The 18387-nt window shown below is 38.6% G+C and overlaps 2 protein-coding genes across 3 annotated transcripts in view; both read left to right on the forward strand.

Moving 5' to 3' along the window:
* The window catches only part of LOC145445974 (uncharacterized), a 20530-nt gene extending 20013 nt beyond the window's left edge, over window positions 1-517 (forward strand). For both annotated transcript variants that reach the window (XM_080324144.1, XM_080324145.1), the window contains exon 19: window positions 139-517. In XM_080324144.1, the coding sequence (XP_080180270.1) occupies window positions 139-327 (189 nt within the window). In that variant the 3' untranslated portion in view covers window positions 328-517. The remainder of the gene's footprint in view (window positions 1-138) is intronic.
* Window positions 518-2841: 2324 nt separating this feature from the next.
* LOC145445973 (uncharacterized) lies at window positions 2842-18131 on the forward strand. Its single transcript, XM_080324143.1, has 19 exons — window positions 2842-3273; window positions 3457-3567; window positions 5993-6118; window positions 6915-7013; window positions 7305-7472; window positions 7840-7986; window positions 8596-8694; window positions 8807-8965; window positions 10330-10488; window positions 11543-11689; window positions 12187-12339; window positions 12420-12566; window positions 12772-12882; window positions 12951-13114; window positions 13174-13256; window positions 13323-13476; window positions 15266-15371; window positions 15441-15622; window positions 17868-18131. Exons 1-19 carry the CDS (start codon window positions 3162-3164, stop codon window positions 18054-18056), a joined length of 2616 nt encoding a protein of 871 aa, XP_080180269.1. The 5' UTR covers window positions 2842-3161; the 3' UTR covers window positions 18057-18131.
* The last annotated feature ends 256 nt before the right edge of the window (window positions 18132-18387 follow it).

Here is an 18387-nt window from a genome sequence, read left to right on the forward strand (position 1 = left end):
CTAGTTGATGTTCACATACAGATAGAAAATCCTACTGTGTGTCATCTCATTGATGTGACAATTCGGCCTTTTGAGTTTATATGAAAAAGGATCTGGTACGATATGTCAGATTTAACCCAAATACCTTTCCATCGACAGGGTGACAGTGGCTCGCCGCTTGCCTGTCAACGATGCGACTCTTGCGGATGGTTTGTTGCTGGCGTTGTGTCTTTTGGTCCGGAGCAGTGCGCCACGAAGGGAATTCCCGGAGGCTACACGGACCTGGCTGGCTACGAAAATTGGATTTATACGACCACAGGAATGCCCAGAAAGTCTCGAGGCTGTTAGCGTTTATCCATTAGCGGAAGTGCTGATTTTCTAATTGCCAATATATAGAATATCCATGCACGACAGTTTTTACTCTTTCTGTAATGAATGATATGATATAAATTTGATAATATTTTGCCGTTATATTGTCATGTCCTTCATCATGTTCAAGCTAATGTCAAACCTTCCAAATAAAATCAACTTATTGAAATTTGGTATCCTGTGGCGATTCAGAGGTAGCGTGGCTTGGAAAGTGAAATAGCAGTGTAAATGTGTGATTTTTACAGCAAAACTATTTTCCAATCAACCTGAAATATGCGGATATTCGATCTGATATTGCAAGAGAGAGCCTACCATAACTATAATTATAGATGTAATAATCCTAAAAATCATTGGTTTCATTATATTGATCAACTCAATACAAACAAGACACGATGCGATGTAATCAGAGGTGGTCAGCAAGTACCTCATTTCTCAGAGTACTCAAGTAGGGTCTGCCAACTTGTACTACTCGAATGGTTATCATTTATAGATTACTTCTACTTCACAGTTTTTAGGCAAAATTAGGCCTGAAATTTTTTGGAAAAATAAACCGAAAGGTAGCTATTCACAGAGGCGATGACACCAACCCGATACCATTGTATGTGAGTTAAATAGTTGTAACGAAATATAATGCAAATATCTATGGTGGCACTGCTATAGAACTCGATGACTCAATTGTCCCCTTCTCACAAAGCCATCTGGCCCATCCATCAGATATGCATCTTCAAAGTATGATAATTTGTTTTCTTCAATCTCCCAATTTCTTCAGTGTGACGATTTGGTTGAATAACCTTTTTTATGCCGTGACTCAAAATAGTATTCATGGAAGAGTCCGATTTTACATTTAAATCTCAATGCATATGTATTTAATACTACAACAAAAAGAACATAGAAATGTGTCAAATGATATGGTCATGACCTGTTGGTAGTTTATAAAAATTTTCAATCAGTCAATCATTGAGTTTTGCCAATTCGATTGTTTGCGAATAAAGATGTTATTAGAAACGGGCTCCTGTGATGCAGCATATTATGTATTATGTATAGCCGCGACAAGGATGCAAGCCAATGAAAAACAAAGGTATGAAATTTCAGATAGCATTTTGGCATCATTTGTCTGGTCAATGGTCGTGCCTGCAAGCGATCAAAGGGTTTCAACCAACTCATAAGCCAAATGGAGTTCGACATCCCTGAAGTACATTCTAACAGCTACCACGGCTTATTGGTGGTAGTAGTAGTAGTATTGCCCGATGCAGCAGTTTTTTATGTGGTTCTTTTATCTGTTGCTCTGTTTATGCGTTACTCGCTCTTACCATTCTCTTTCATGTATTTATTCTTCATTGGGTCTTTCTCTTGGCCTATTTAGAAAGACGGCATAAGAATAGTGATGCAGTGGAGGTGGAGGCGCAGTCCCTTGTGAAGATGGTAACCGGCAGATATCCCCCTTTGTTTGCTTTCCTATTGGTAAGTGTTGCACTCAAACACATGAGAATAAGGAAGACCCAATGTTTTTTTTTCCATTTGTGGTATCAAAGGTAACATCAAATACCCTCTCAAAAGTACTTCTACAAAATATCGCCATTAAGAAACTGACTCTACTTACTATGAATGACAATTATTGATACTATTACAACCTATGCAATTGTAACATTTTGAATCCTTGCCATGCTCAAAGCAGCCAAGTTATAATTATCTAAAGGTTACGAAACTGTAAATACTTCGTGCGCTAAGCCTAAGGCTGGTACGATAGGTTAATTATATTTGTGATTATTATATGTTGAACCCTTTTGCGGTTAATTGCCTGGGGTGTATGTGTTTTGATATTTTGGGAGTTTCAATTCTTTTGCTCCGGGGAAGTAAGCATTGCATTACAAAGATTATAGTATATCTTTAGCATCTTGTCACGTTTGTAAGGAGGCCTGAATGTTAATGCTGCTTCGGTATTCCCCTTCATAGGTTAAGTAGATGAATATTATTTGACGTCATTTGTATTCATGCTTAGCCATTTGAAAAACGTCACTTATATATTATTGTTACAAAGCATCTGACATCCACATTCAGATATAAATCTAATAAGGACGACAAGAAATATAATAATTTGAGTTACTTAGTTATCAAGAGATAGAAGTTTATTACTTCAGTGATCATAGTCTATATGGTGTATCGACTTTTGTGCAATTGTGCAGTAACCTGTGATATAATCAGCATGTAGCGGTCAAGTTGGTACAGTTATGTCACTCGAGTTAGATTGATATCTTGTAAGGAAGTAAGTAATGCTAGCTGAACTAAGTGGATATGGAGGATGTAGCCTATCTCACATATTTACTAGTAGTTTAATTACGCTGATAACTTGTAGCGTTTCAACTCCCATTCAACTCTGATGAAGTTGTTAGGAGTGCAACGAAAGGCCTATATCTGTAAACCCCTTCTCATAACTATGAGACTCAATGGATTCATAATATCTATAGTTGTCAACGATGCATCAGTATAGTATTCTAGTAATATTCTATTATTTGGGATTTCAAACTATTTAGAGAAGTGAAAGATTGATATGCCCGAGTCCCTGAAAAGAGTAATAGTACTATTCTAATGGTTTAAAGATGAAGAAAGTGTGGTAGATATGAATTTCTGTGTTACTTGTTCTCTGGCAATTTCAGATTGAATCCTTGTTTATCGCAAATATAAAAAATAAGGGTAAACATCCTAAATTGTCATTATTTTATCATGTTTACATGTGAGACTGTTTTATAGACTACATTGTTAATTTGTACCATATAAAACCTTGGGTTGCTAACCACAATCATTTGACATGATCTATGAAATCCAATCTTATTTTTCTATCAGTAGTTCCTGCAAAGATGCTATTACGACTCACAATACTAGTATGCTTTGAAATCCTGTTACTTTGCCAGTGGGTATATTCTCAAGGTTGGTATGTTAGGAGAAAATATTTCGGATTAGAGAGCTGTCTGTGCCTTTGATTTTAGTTCTAATATCTGTCAATTATGTATAGTTAAAAGCCTAATTACAAGTGCGTCACTTACAAATAATTGACATATACTGTAACTGTAATCAAAACTGTGTTACCTATAATTGAAACGTTTCGTTTAGAATGTATTGACAAAGCATCAAATTGCGTACTTCGGAAGCAATTAGGTCTATGTGCCAGGACACCTTTATGGCAGGACTGTTTAAAAACGTGTGAACGATGCCATGGTGCTGGTGAGTATCAAACGCTGATTGTAAGTAGTGGGACTTTCAGTAAAATAGTGATGATGATGCCGGTTTTCATGATTCACTGTAAACATTCTCATTTGGCAGTGCCTAAGGACTTGGGCTGAGAACAATGATTTTAGTACTCACATCTGAATCAAATATCAATTACAATGATTAGAGTAATGTAGTCGGAGATCATTTTTCTGAGTACTGAAATTATCCATTCCTTTCCACTGTGGAAGGCTGTAAACCACAGTCAGTCAAATGACATTCTGTGAAGTCTTGATCAACCCGCAGTATTGTCATCAAGTGCAATGAAATAGGCAGCGTTGTAATGACCCGTTTGAAAAAGAGGAAAAGGCAAACTGCTTCAATCAGTCTTGAGCTCAATCCGTTCCGCAGAGTCGCTTGGAGACAACTTGAGCCGTACCGGTACTTGAAAACAAATCCAGCCTACTGGTATCTACCGACATTTCATGTTCACATTTCATGAAACCGGCACATATTTCAACTGGGTGAAAATGAAAGCTCTATTAGTACATCATACTGCTTTTCTAATATTCACGGTGTCTTATTTGTTCAGCGTCACAACTTATGAAGCGAGTATAACCAACAATATAACTTGCACAACTCACTATCAAAAATAATATATACAATGTGCATTTAGCCATTCTAGAATTGCGTAAAAAGATTTCTGGATATTTCAACTGCCGTAGCATATTCTCGAGCTTAATCGCATAGTGCTGTGTATCACTCGAGCGGCGACAAACATGATCATGTAAACTCGATCGGATTCACAGCACTTCGGCAAGCTGTCTCATGACGTCACACCAAGACGACCTGGCTTCAAAGACGACTTGACCATGGAAATGGGCTTAATATCTCGCGAGCCATATATGGCTCTTTTGGATATAAGATATGGGTCTTTACCAATTTTTTATTTTTGTACTGAATTGATCAATATGGCAGCGACAAGTTAGTAAGTTTTCATCGCGGCCAGAATAATTTTTCTTGTGGCAGTATAAACAGGTCTTTGATAGGTAAAGACAATGCCGTCTTCAGGTTTAGGGTTCGGATCCCCTCTTTTCAAAATCCTCAAATTTAACTTACTGTCACGCCGGCGACCAATATGTCACTCGCGGATTTTATGTACCCGTCTCGAAATCGCTGATCAAAAAGCATAACAGAAATAGTGACGCCCATATCAGATTAGTTTTCAAATACACATTGTCTTCCTGATCTACGGCACGAAATGAACTGTCGTGGACGTGACATTCACAATTACAAACTCGAAATACAAACAACGCGATAGCTTTCCACGTTCTTGATTGCTATGTTGCTTTGTAGTACCCGCGATAAAATGTATGCTTGTAACGCAACGTTATGCAAACGCCGAATACTCTGAGAATTGAGAAGACGATCAGTATTTAGATTTTCGGAATCAGTGTTACAGTTACATTCAATTAATATCAGTTGCAATAAATTCCAAGCTATTTACCATGAATTGCGTGATCAATGGTGAGGCTTGTCTCTCGTCTTTGCCTTACCTCTCGTTTCAAGCTTCATCTTCGAACAATGAATACTAGAGAAAATGTGGCGTACACGACGAATCCCATGTAGTAAGCTCGAATTAGTGCTAACATGACGCCATGTATTCTCAATAGTGACGTAACCGTTGATTGGCATGTATGGCTCTTGGGGAGTTGAAATGGAAAAAATAGGGCCAATATGGCTCTTCGGACAAAAAAGGTTCCCGACCCCTGCTCTACTAGCTCACTTGGACTTGACTCGGTAGTGAATTGAAAATGACTCGACTTAACTTGAGTCAAAACTAAAAAAGTGTGTGACTTGGTTACAATCCTGGAAACAGGTGATGAAATAGGTGATGTAGAACTGACATTATATTTTTTATGGTCACATAAAAGGTACATATTTGAACTTCTCACATCATTCACATTGTTGTGAAACTGATTGGGTGATATCAAATGCCTCGCATTTAAAATATACTATTTTTTATCAATCTTAACGGTTTCTGGCCCTATTTTTCGACGACCAGCACTGATAGATGAAATACCAACAGTGCGTTAACTTGACTACTATTCGAAGCTGCAATGAAATGCCTGTCTTAAGCGTCCGAGTCTCGAGTCATACGACTTGTTCGGGGCATGACCCGAGTACAAGTCGATTCATTACACAAATTGACTCAAGTCAAGTCATTTTTTAATTATAAGAAAATGATTCGAGTCAAGTCGAGTAATCAAAAATCGTGACTCGAGTCATTACAGCCCTGCGGAACCACTGACATGGCCTAACCAATATGCATAATTGCATATAGACATGGGTGCACAATCTGCACATGGGGCCAATACATTTATTGAATACCCACAATGCGTTATCACTTGATGATTCCTTATGCAACCTCTCATTTTAGGTTGCGCTGATTTGTGGACGGATTGCTCTCAGAGAAAGATATTGAATCAGTGTTCAGCTTTACAAATGGTATGCCGGAAAACTTGCGGATATTGCACAACAACTGCTGTTACAAGTAGGCCTACTGGTAGGTACTTTATGTTATCTAGGCTCACGCTGAGATTGTCAGCTCGTCGCCTATACTAATATAACACAAACATTCAGGTAGTATCCAGGTATACAAGTAGAATAATTGTCTTCTTAGGTAGGCTAAAAATGCTTCCAGTATTCATAGGGAACTTAAATTCCTGGTTTCCCATGCAAACAACTCAAAGTCACATAAAAATTTCTGCCGGATTACTGTAATACTATATTTTGTAATTGAGATACTGCTAACTGTAAACAGGGATCTGGGACTTCGGGTTTGATAGCTAGTTGGTTGTAATGATATTGATAGTAATTGGTTGCTCTGGGAATAAGTTGAAATAGCCTACAAGAATTTTCGTACAATAATAGTTGAGCCCGAAGTATTGAAGCAAGTAGAGGCAATGAAATTGATTGATTTGACAATGAATTTCATGCTTTAGCAATCTGTGAAATTGTAATAAAGGTAATCTTTGGTAAGTAATTTCAAATTCAATCGTAACTTTTCTCAATCTATCCGACTTGATTTTAGTTTCATAACATAAATCATGCAGGCTATTTGAAGTTTGGACTTCAGCTGAACTCGCGAATGAGAAACTATTCGAAAGGCAGCATTTTTCAGCGAATTAATCAGTAATTTTGGGGTAAAATGTTGCTACTGGTGCCGAATGCACCAAATGCATTGACTGATACTGGGAACTGGGAAGCCTCTTCTCTAAAGTGTTGAGGCAATTCACTCTGGAAATTATAGTTAGTTTTGCAAATGTAAAGAATTGTAATTCAAATTGTAATCTTTTCAGGTTGCAGGGATGTGCGAACCGATTGCTTGATAAGGGAGCAATACCAACAATGTCCTCATTTGCGGGGTGATTGCGACAAGACATGTGGGTTTTGCGCAGGTCAGTTGGGTTTTTCGATCCCTGTTTTTATTTGCATGTAATAATGTATGATTGAATACCATCTATCACCGTGAAATATGTTCCTTGTCTTATAAAATGCCAATTACATATCTCCATCATTCATGACAATGTTCAACAATAAGAATAACCGCATAATATCACAAGAAAAATGGGGCTGCTATTCATAATAAAGAGAAATTTATTGATTCTTAAAGCAACTTTTAAATTAAAAAAAAATATGTCATATTAGGGTGAATACATTTTGCTATAACAAATATTATAATTTCTAAGATGAAAAGCCAACCGCCAAATGGAGCAAATGGTCAACATTTGGTAGATGTTCAAAGAAATGTGGTGGCGGCTCACAAACCAGGACCAGGACGTGTTCTGTCAAAGGAAGATGCCCCGGAATGTTGTCCGACTCGAGAAAATGCAATCAAAAGGCTTGTTCTGGAAAAAGTATGAACAATGACCGTGGAATCTCTGCCACCTCAGGAGCATGATCAAAATAAAGTTATTTCCTGTAAATATACAGTCATGTCACGCATATGCTGATATAATCCCAAATCTATTATGTATATTGTATATCTGTGGAGCAATCATCAGCAGTTGGCCAATTGAATTAAATTATGAATTGAAAAGAAATACGACAATCATCAAGTTCAGGTCATATCATATCAGAAATTAGATTAGAATCAGATTAACGGCGTTCGCACCGATCAGTCTATGTAGACAATTAGAATTTTTTAGTTGTTTAATTCTGCCAGTAAATAGGACATTGATGAGTATTAAATATCTAAATACTGACACATTGCACTTTGTCAAGGCTACTCATCATGGACAAAATACGGAAAGTGTTCCGTAACCTGTGGAAGCGGAACGCGGTCAAGGACAAGAAAATGCCTCAAAGGGTCGTGCAAGCTACCACTGAGCCAGAAAAAGAATTGCCGTGGACGTAAATGCCCCGTTGAAGGTAAAACAATATTTTGGACTCTTTCATATCATCTCCGATATTGCTTTCGACGTGCCGGCGGCCCACAATAAGTGTAAGTATCAGAATTATTTTTTATATATGTCATATATTTATAGATGATCTTAATTCCGCTAACCTCTTGCAAATGAAGTTTTCAACATTTGCTGTTATTATTTTTTTGCAGTTTAAATAATACATTTGTGGTCTGCCAGTAATTGTCTGCAGTTATCAGGTTGCGGTCATTGTCACATATGGAATTGTCCTTAAAGGCAATTCCAATGAGATCATTTTGCAGCTCCAGAATTGATCCGTATATTTACTGGCACAAATCACCGTGGAAAAATTCATTTCACTTCAATAAATAGCTTTGTTTTATCATTATTTTCATCATTTCAAAACACCGCAAGATTGCGATACAATGAAAAGATAGGAATGTGTTTTTCAATCAGACGCCAACCTTGGCCTAGAACATACAAATTGTAGGCACTGAATGAGCAGTAACAGAATTTAACCCATGAAAGTGTTGTGACATGTGAGCATAGACAAAATAGATTTGTCAGATTGTCCAGTGATCCGGTAAGACTAGTATTCACTTCTGTTTCTTCTCAGATTGTTCTGACATTGGAGTCCAATGCATAGTTTGGAAATTGTATAACCAATGCGCTTCGTTTGGTAAGCAGTGCAGGAAGACTTGTGGCTTGTGCGCAGGTGATTTTATGTCTGTTTGGTTCTGCAGATATTAACTAAAAGCAAAGTTTGAACTGAATAGAATGATGACATATACATATCATCATGAACCTATTTGTTGTTGTTTTGCTAGATTCCAAACCAGGCAAATGGGGCAAGTGGAGCAAATATCAACCTTGCTCAAAATCATGTGGAGGAGGCACAGCCACACGTACCAGAACTTGCTCCAAACCTGGAGCTTGCAAAGGTTCTGACAAACAGTCAAAGCGATGTAGAACAAATCGTTGCAAAGGTATGTTGCAGGGAAACTTTTTCTTATCGCCTTCTAATATTGGTAAAATCACAAAAAAAGTTCTCAATCACTGTAAATTTATTGCGCCTCATGTGAGCATATTAATATCACATATACATCAGGATCACGGCCTTTCCAGTCTTTAGTCTATTGGAATGTATTACTAGATTTTGCATTGCTCACTTGTTTGTGGGTCAAATGAAATTTCGACTCAAAGCCCAATGAGTGCCGATTTTACGGGCGTCGAATCCTGTGTGCTCTGCTAATGCGGACTCAGCAAATATTGCGTATCGGTCTTTTATTTTACTTAATACAGTCAAGCGATCCAAATTTAATAAAAATGCGGATTTACTTGATATAAATAGAAAGATCTTGTAGCCTGATTCGCAATAGCGATTGCTTGTCCGATAGTCGAAGAATAGAGAGATGAAACGGCAGTAACGGGAAAAATATGTAGGCAATCGATCACAGACGACGCGACAATTAAGGGGGTACAGCACTCTAAAAATGATGTAGTCTCAAATTGAATAACAAATCGAAAAAATTTTGACTGCAGTCATTTTCTTCAGAAAGCCACCGTAATGGAACTGAAGCTAAATGATTTTTGGATAGCGCCCTGTTCCCCTCCAGCTTCGACGTCATCGTTTCTTAAGCTGTTGTGAAATTTCTGGTGCGATATCTTCACTGTCGCACTTGCTTGAAGCAATTAGTAAGTCACGCGAGAACGAACCTTAGAAAGTTGTCAGCCGATTCTTTAAAGGAATTGTGTCTTACACGACACGGCGGTTTAGTGCGCTCGACAGACGATGTTTAGTCAGGAGGATTTGTGTCTGAAACTTGTCTGGACTCTATAATGTTTGTCAGTTGACTGATACTGAGATGCCATTATGGTTAAATATTGATACAAAGATGTTGATACAGCTGTAAGTTTCAAGCTGTGATTTGACAGCGTATTTGTGACCGCACAGCCTTTAATAGTGCCACAGTGAAGATGTCGTGCCAGAAATTTGGCAACGGATTAAGACGCAATGACACGCAGCTGGAGTGGAACGGAGCGCTATCCAAAAATCATTTCGTTGCAGCTCCATTACGGTAACTTTCCAAAGAAAAGGACTGGCGCCAAAAATATTTTTTCAATCTGTTTTTTAATTCGAAATCACATCATTTAAAATAACCAATCAAATCAAACCGGACATTTAAGAGTTCTTGATTAGAAAAGGCAATTACAAATATAGGACAGTTGAATTACAAACTGATTCACTAAAAACATGACTCGTCAGAACAAATGACAAGCTAAAGTGTGCACTAAGACTTATTACAAGAGGTAGCAGTGCATTTGCTGGAAGAATACTATTTTATCTTAGATACAACAACGGGTAAATGGAGCAATTGGGGTGGATACAAAGCTTGTACCAAATCATGTGGCGGCGGTACTTCTACACGACACCGTACTTGCTCGAAACCTGGAAAATGCAAGGGCACTTCTAAACAGTCGAAGCCTTGTGGAACACATTCGTGTGAAGGTACTGCTATTGTGTCAGCAGGTGTTTGTAGCTATGTTATGATTTCCGTCATCATATTCGTACCAATCAATATGTCAAAGTGATTCTTCCTCGTGTTCATGAAAATTGCAGTTGTTAACAGATTGACTAGTATTTCGTCACAAGTTGACCTGAAAAATAAATTACACGGGTGTATTTTGTTTAATGATTATATAGAGTTGATCATTAAAGCGTCAAACAAGGCACTTGAAACAACACAATCGAACACTGTTACATTATTGAATGTAAACATGGAATGGCAACGACGGATTTTTTTACTTCGCTGGGGTTGGAATCGGGATCGCCTCGCGGCAGCGAATATAGGATTTCTGTCAATTTGCCTAGAGCGCAGAATTTAATGAAACTGGGCTTGATCGAAAGCTACCGTCGCACTGATTCCAGAAATGTAAATCATGATATGATCACGTCACTGGAACCGCCCGAATTCGCCCTCAAAGTCTGAAATACAGGCATTGTCCGGACAATCGGAGTGCCAAAATAGGTTAATGTTATGCTCTATTGTGTCACAACGATCTGATTGTTCTGAGCAATACGGATTTCAGATGTTGCGGGTGATTTTAGGTGAGGCTCTAGTGCCTTGAAAATGTTTTATTTATTTTTGGCGATATCGTGGCCGTGGTTAACTTCATGAAACAATGAGACAAACATAACCATGGCCAATATGGCCGGAAAAAATTAAAAAAGTTGAATACTTGATTTTATTTTTGAGTTTTAAAATTGGACCTCAAAATTTGTAAACTGGACATTAGCTACTTTGATAACTACGTAATGATATATATATATATGATATACTCATAAGTTCACTTCGATACGATGATCAGATCCTTTCCAGTGTTTACTCTATCGAAATGTATTGCTCATCGTGGAATATGACTCAGAGATTTCGCATTGCCCACATGTATGTGGTATGCTCCGATTCCTTTTGCTTCAGTATGTCGACTGACAAGCTAAAGAGTGCACTAAGACGTACTACAAGAGGCAGCAGTCTAAGTAGAAGAATACTATTTTATCTTAGGTAAATGGGGCAATTGGAGTGGGTACAAAGCTTGTACCAAATCATGTGGCGGCGGTACTTCTACACGCCATCGTACTTGTTCGAAACCTGGAAAATGCAAGGGCACTTCGAAAGAGTCGAAGCCTTGTGGAACACGTCCTTGTGAAGGTACTGCTAATGTGTTAGTAGGTGTTTGTAGCTAGGTTATGATTTCTGTGATCTGACATCCTCCTCTCTGTTCATGTTCATTGTTCATTCATCTCATTGTGTCTTGTTTGTTGGATTGTACATAGTGTGTATTGAGCGGATGAAAATAGCAAAACCGCTAATTATGATTACAACATTCCAAGTGAGTCATAGCTTTGTGCAATAGAACCAAATATATTCTGAATTAAATCTTCTTCATAGCGCTGGCAATCTGCAAAAATGTTTGAAGAGCTTTTTTGGGGGTACAGAACCGCAATATACAATTGAATAATGTATTCATCTTGAAATAAACCCCACTGTTTTCGACTGACACTCGTCAGGGGTAATAGTCAGCAACTAGTAGACAATTGGAAAGGCCGTTGTATATCAATAATTGTATCACAAAATATGACGGCACTGGCATGAAATTCTGAATAAATAGGGCAAAGAGATCAAATATGTTTGAATATAACTTTTAGGTAAATGGAATAACTGGACAACATGGAGCTCGTGCAGCAAACAATGCGGAAGTGGCAAACAGGAAAGAACTCGATCATGCCAAGGAAAAGGAAAATGCACGGGCGAAACTAAACAGTCTCGAGTTTGCAATACTAAACCGTGCCAGTCTTCATGTGAGTACACAAAAGTCTACATATTGATCATGGTATTATAATACATTATCGGAAAAATAACGTAGGCTCTTCACTTTCAGTGTGGCTGCCATGGGAAAACTGGGGAGGTTGCAATAAGCCGTGCGGGTCAGGCGTAAGAACGAGGATAAGAATCTGTACAGCTTCTAGCGGATGCTCCGGTCAATCTGTTGAAACGAGCCCGTGCCAGCTTAGAACCTGTTCCAGTGGTGAGTTCCAAATCTGCAAACTTTCCTTGTGTCAAGAAGGATGGTTGCTCTATCGCAGGGGTTCCCATGTATATCTGCTACCTGGCATATCAAAATAATAGAACCGTGTATTACATCATCCTGTTAAAACTAAAAACATAGGTCATATGTATGACTGAGTCTGCTCTGTTCAAATCCTGGCAAATTATTAGCCTTTTGGTTTCAGAAATTTCATACTCACCGTGCTCAAGAACGTGCGGTGACGGAATTCAGAAAAAACTTGAGAGCTCGGGAGAATACAGTACTCGCCATTGTAAATTGAGAAGCTGTCCAAATGGTAATGTTTGCGAATTTGTATCGATTCCCAATGGTAATCAGTTTATTTTAATTCATTTTCAAATGAAGTGTTTTGCCCGCACAATCATAAAGAGAGGTACAAGAATCCCGATAACTCGTGCTGTCTGAAAGCATCGTCATCATCATGCGGTATATCGTCCTCAACCAGTCATCAATATGAGCGCCGGGTAATCGGTGGCACGAATTCGGCCAAGGGTGAATGGCCATGGATGGTATAATTTTTGCATCGCATCTCAGATCTGAATTTCTATGTCTCTGGGTTTCACAACAGGTGTATCTCACCGGACCGTTTGGACACTGTGGCGGCGCACTTTTGTCTTCGAAATACATTTTGACTGCGGCACATTGTTTGCAGTAAGATGTTATTGAGAGAACTCCGATGTTTCGTAGAGTGTGACTGAATGTTTTAAACTCTTGCAGAACGGATGGTGGAACGAAGCATGACGTTAATTCGTTCACTGTTGTGATCGGGTTTGCAGATCTGAGGAACAGGCAAGGGAAGTCTTACGCCTTGGCTCGCTCCGTCGTCTACCCGCTATATTCATTTCCAAAACATGACATCGGTATTCTGGAGGTAATGTAACAAATAGCCGTGGAGCTGTTCAAGCCAGTGTCGGGACGACTTGAGTCATGTCTTAACTCGAGTCAGACTCGTGACTCGGAGCAAAATTTACGAGTCAATTTCAAGTCATCAAGTAATCAGTGTCGATAAAAATCACTGTATCTTTCATGTGCTTGGATTTTTCACGAAACGCTGGTGTAACCTGCGAGAGTGACCAATCATTCAATGATCGTATCACAAATAAATATGAGCACAAACAATGCGATCGGATCTTAGAGCTTACGTTGTCCTAAACCAGTAGTAAAGTAATCTGTATCAAAATATCCATCTCTGTTAGACTGCTCATTGTGCTCTGTTCTTAGCTTAACCAATCCGTGTGTTTGATATAAATAGAATTTGGATATAGTTTATAAGTATATATACTCATCAACCATTGGCGTAGGCTTGAATTGGAGCTCATGAATGTGCAGGTGGGTAGTGTATTACAGTCACGGTTGTAATGACTCAAGTCATCACTCGACTCGAGTCACGATTTTTTGATGACTCGACTTGACTCGAGTCATTTTCTCAAAATACAGAAATGACTCGACTCGCGTCAATCTGTGTATTGACTCTACATGGACTCGAGTCGTTGCGCATGACTCGAACCAAGTCATATGACTCACGCAAAGACCGACATTTCATTGTAATATCGAAGAACAGTAAAGTAATCACCCTGTTGGGATTATACGTCTATTGGTACTGGTACTTGAAAATGCGACCAGGAACTGTTAAAAGTGAGAAAAATTAGTATATTTATAAATTCGAACCATTCGGTATCATTAAACAGAGTTATAAGAGTGGGTTTAACAAGACTTTAACTGGAAACTGAGCAGTCAACACAATGACTGGACTCGGACTCGAGTGATAATACCATGACTCAGACTCGAACCTCTGCTAGATGACTTGGACTCGAGTCAAAACCATATAAGTGAGAATGGCTTGGGACTCGGAGCTTTGCGACTTGGTTACAACCCTGATTGCAGTGTATCAATTCGTTTCTACTTTCTGAGGTTTCCTATTCTATTCTTTATTTTGACCGATAATTAGAGACCCAGGCAGTTCTACACATATGTGAGCGATGCAAACACCTTTTGCATGTATATTCAACTCTATATACGTTCCTCAATTCAGAATAAATGACCACTCAATCTGTTTTTCAAACAGCCAGCAAAATTCGACGACGTAATCATGCCTCGTACTTCAAAAACGCAACTTGACTTGACTCGACTCACCTCCAAAAATCAAGTGACTTCAAGCTAGTCCCACTGCTAACATGCACAAAACTTGTCCTTTAAAATGTACAATATGACAATGTATCTCTCCCTTATTACCGATATCGCACAAACACTTTTCCAATGCAGATGTAGAACGGCTGCGGTACTGACAGAGTGCCAAAGTTCAAATAGCTTTTTGTTTCTCCAAATTTCACTAAACTAGTGATCAAATTGTCGGATTGCCTAAAAAGCACCGTGAAACTCATCGTGAACAACTCTTTTTATTGGCCATATTTAACAAACTTTATTCCATTTGATAAAACTAGTAATATTGCCAGTAATGATTTTGACATGGAAATCTGTTGACACTTTTGAATGCAATGGCACATGAGTACTCCAAATAACTAAAGTAGGCTATTTTGCAACTGAGCATTTCAAAGCCTTTTCAAAATCGCGTATATCTGAAACTGCTCTTATATTTGACTTGAAACTTAGAATGAATGAAATTCCAAAACTTTCCGATAACTTGATTATTTCGATGACAGTTGAAGAGTGCAATTGCTTTCAATGATTACATACGACCAATATGTCTTCCACACGGTGAAGAACCCCCATATGATTCGACCTGTATTACAATGGGTTGGGGCGTCAGTAAGTATATGTTTTAGTAAATGTTTGTTACGAAGCAGTATATATATATTTATATATGTCTCATTCCAGGTGTGAATGGATTGAATCAAATAACGCAAATCCTCCAAAATGCAGACATAAGAGTTTTCGACCCGGACGCTTGCGTGCATGGATATAATAACCCTTCTCTTGCTGAGTATTTGCCATTTTTAAAAGCAAGAAGAGGGTATGTCTGCTCGGGAGATCTTGTCAATGCGAAAGACAGTTGTTCGGTATGTCATTTTATCATTGTTGCTAAATGTAGGGTTAACATACGTCCTCCTTAAGAAAATTTGTCCTCTTCAGGTTTTTTGAAAATGAACTCCTTTTTGGGAATTCGTCCTCCTTTACAGCATTTAGAGCTAAGATAGTGGATAGATTCGAGTGAAATGGGCATAAACGCTAAATAGGAAATTCTTGGTTCGAACGAAAGTGACGTCCTTTTTTTTAGTCAACCAACCAAAAAGTCAGGATAAATTACCTTTTTTCTGGATTTCACTCCAGTATTATAAGTTTGAAGAGTTTGAAAAAGATTCCTCCTTTCCCGATTCCAAAATATGGTAACCCTACTAAATGTGAACCAGCGGTTCCTAACTCATTTATGGTCGAGGGGCAGGATTCCAATTTTTCTCGGCCGGTTATATGACGGAAGTCAAATTTTTCAGCCGGTTCTGTTACAAAAAGTAATTGACAGTAACCTGTAATCGTAACTGATTTGTTGATCTCACAAAATTATGTGAGTCGTATCTATATGAACGATGCGATTTCCGATTTGAAAATGTTGCATGGTGTACCTCTAAATTTGTAAGCTGACAACTGAAAATAAAGTCAGACGCCATATTAGGGTCAGCACAAAAGGAAAATGACTTCAAGTTGGCTATCCGACAGTCATTGAGCATGTCCGCATTCAAGTCAAAATACAAACAAGTTCAATAAATAAATACTAGTTAATCCTCTAGTTTACCAGACCACTATGTGACATATCGATCTCGCCTTCAAACACACATGCCACCTTATTTTGTTACCTGTCCTTTTATATTATCTTCTTTTACCTTTCATTCAGTACGCATGCCTCCTTTTTACATCACCTAGGCCAGGTGGGTGTCTGATTTCAAAGACTACTCCAAGTCGTTCCGTAACCGTCCTACCTTTAATTGGCAGTCTTGTGGTGGATTGAAATGATGAAAATTGTAGCAATAAATTGAATTTGAAAACCAACATCAAGCAGCGATGTATCTGGGACATTACATATTTATGACACGCAAAGGAACTCTTAAAATCAAATATTCGGAATAGCATAGGGTTGCCATACGTCCGGAATATCCCGGACATGTCCGGAATTCCACTGTTCTAAGTTGCATCCGGGGGGAATTTCTAAAATATGCCTACATGTCCGGAATTTTGAAGGCAAAGGCTCGTAATTCTTTCGTAAATCAACATAATAACATTATTTTGGGGGATATTTATGCTACAGGAATTTTTCTTGCAACAAAAAACTGCAGTAAAATATCAATAAAAATAACCTTGATTTACTGAAATAAGCCCAATTGTAATCGCCATTATTGGAGAACTGTATATTCCTAGTCAAGGCCGTTAAAATGCTTTATTCAGAGACAGTGGTCCCAAACTTCGGGGCGTTTGCCTTTATTCTGGGTTTCGCGAAGATGTTTAGCGTAATCAGCTTCCAAAATAACCCGTGAGTAAGTCTGGGCAAACGTGCTGATTTCTTGTAGTAATCAGCTCGTCAAATTATGATCTGGGCCATGGAACATTTTCAAATTGGAGATGAAGTCGCGACCATTAAAGGTTGGAAACCACTGGATGTGGGGTGTTTATAAAGCTCCGTGTTGCGCACCGGCATAAGGCTGATAATAAATATTTTCGGTGTGACATCAGCATGACCTAACGATGTACAGCAATTACGCTCCCTGTATTTTCGAAGTCATCATCCTCCACCAGCTCTACCGCTAACTCTGATCATGTGGGCGGAGAGAGGATCAAACTATATAGTAATATATCGAAGAACCAATATTATGGACAGAATTCATTCAAAAAATTTACCGACCAGATGTATATAGAAACCAGATGCATAAAGCAAGCCCCCCCGGAAGTTGCATCGATTACCCTATGGTGGGCCCAAAATCATTGTTTATTTGGGCGGGAAGGGGCTGAAAAATAGTGGTTTCGGTCCTGGTTACACAACACACAGCCACATACTCCTGAACCGGATCTTGACCACTTCAGGTCTAAAAGCAAAGGTTTGCTAGTGGGACGTGATATTGACAGACAATATGCTCGTAACTCATTTTGAAATCCACTAGTGGGCGCTGTAGATTGTCCGTAATTTGGGTCGCAGAAATACGGTAAGAACCCTAGAATAGCGTGTAGAACATTTTACTGATATATGAAGAGCAAAACGACTATTCTTACTAAATTTATGATTGGTGAGCAATGATCATTATTTTGAACTCTCTGCAGGGGGATAGCGGGTCACCTCTTGTCTGTCAGAGATGCAAAAACTGTGGTTGGTATGTTGCGGGACTCTCATCATTTGGTCCGACGCCTTGTGCCACGAGAGGAATACCCGCAGTTTATACAAAGGTCACCGATTATGAAGAATGGATTTATCATGTAACCGGGATCAGTAAACAATCATGGACTTGCTGAAGGGATTAATTATCACTATGATGACTTTTGAAGCTATGTTTCTGAATAAAATGAAATAAAAATGACTAAATTTAATGATCGTGTCATAAAATAATGGCTTACAAAGAATGCACAGTGCACACACACAATCGTATTTTTCATTTGTCACACTAAGCTACTGTGCTTGGCGGTTTAGTTCAGCTTCAAAGATGTTTCCTAGAGGGTGTCTCATTTTGAAACAGAACAAGTTCAATAGCTTCAAGTCGTTTTGAGGAGATAGTAGCTTGGTAAAATCTTGAACAGATACCCAGTTATTCCCAAGGAAATAATGTGGCATAAGAACCGTCATATT

The sequence above is a fragment of the Botryllus schlosseri genome, chromosome 9 (genome assembly GCF_051294905.1).
Source record: "Botryllus schlosseri isolate E-star chromosome 9, Bs_hap1, whole genome shotgun sequence".
Classification (NCBI taxonomy): domain Eukaryota; kingdom Metazoa; phylum Chordata; class Ascidiacea; order Stolidobranchia; family Styelidae; genus Botryllus; species Botryllus schlosseri.

Excerpts from the sequence above, each read along its gene's own strand:
- LOC145445973 (XM_080324143.1), top strand. The coding sequence starts at position 3,162 with ATGAAATCCAATCTTATTTTTCTATCAGTAGTTCCTGCAAAGATGCTA. Across the intron at positions 8,966-10,329 it reads TAGAACAAATCGTTGCAAAG|ATACAACAACGGGTAAATGG; the intron begins GTATGTTGCAGG and ends ATTTTATCTTAG. Across the intron at positions 12,567-12,771 it reads GCTTAGAACCTGTTCCAGTG|AAATTTCATACTCACCGTGC; the intron begins GTGAGTTCCAAA and ends TTTTGGTTTCAG.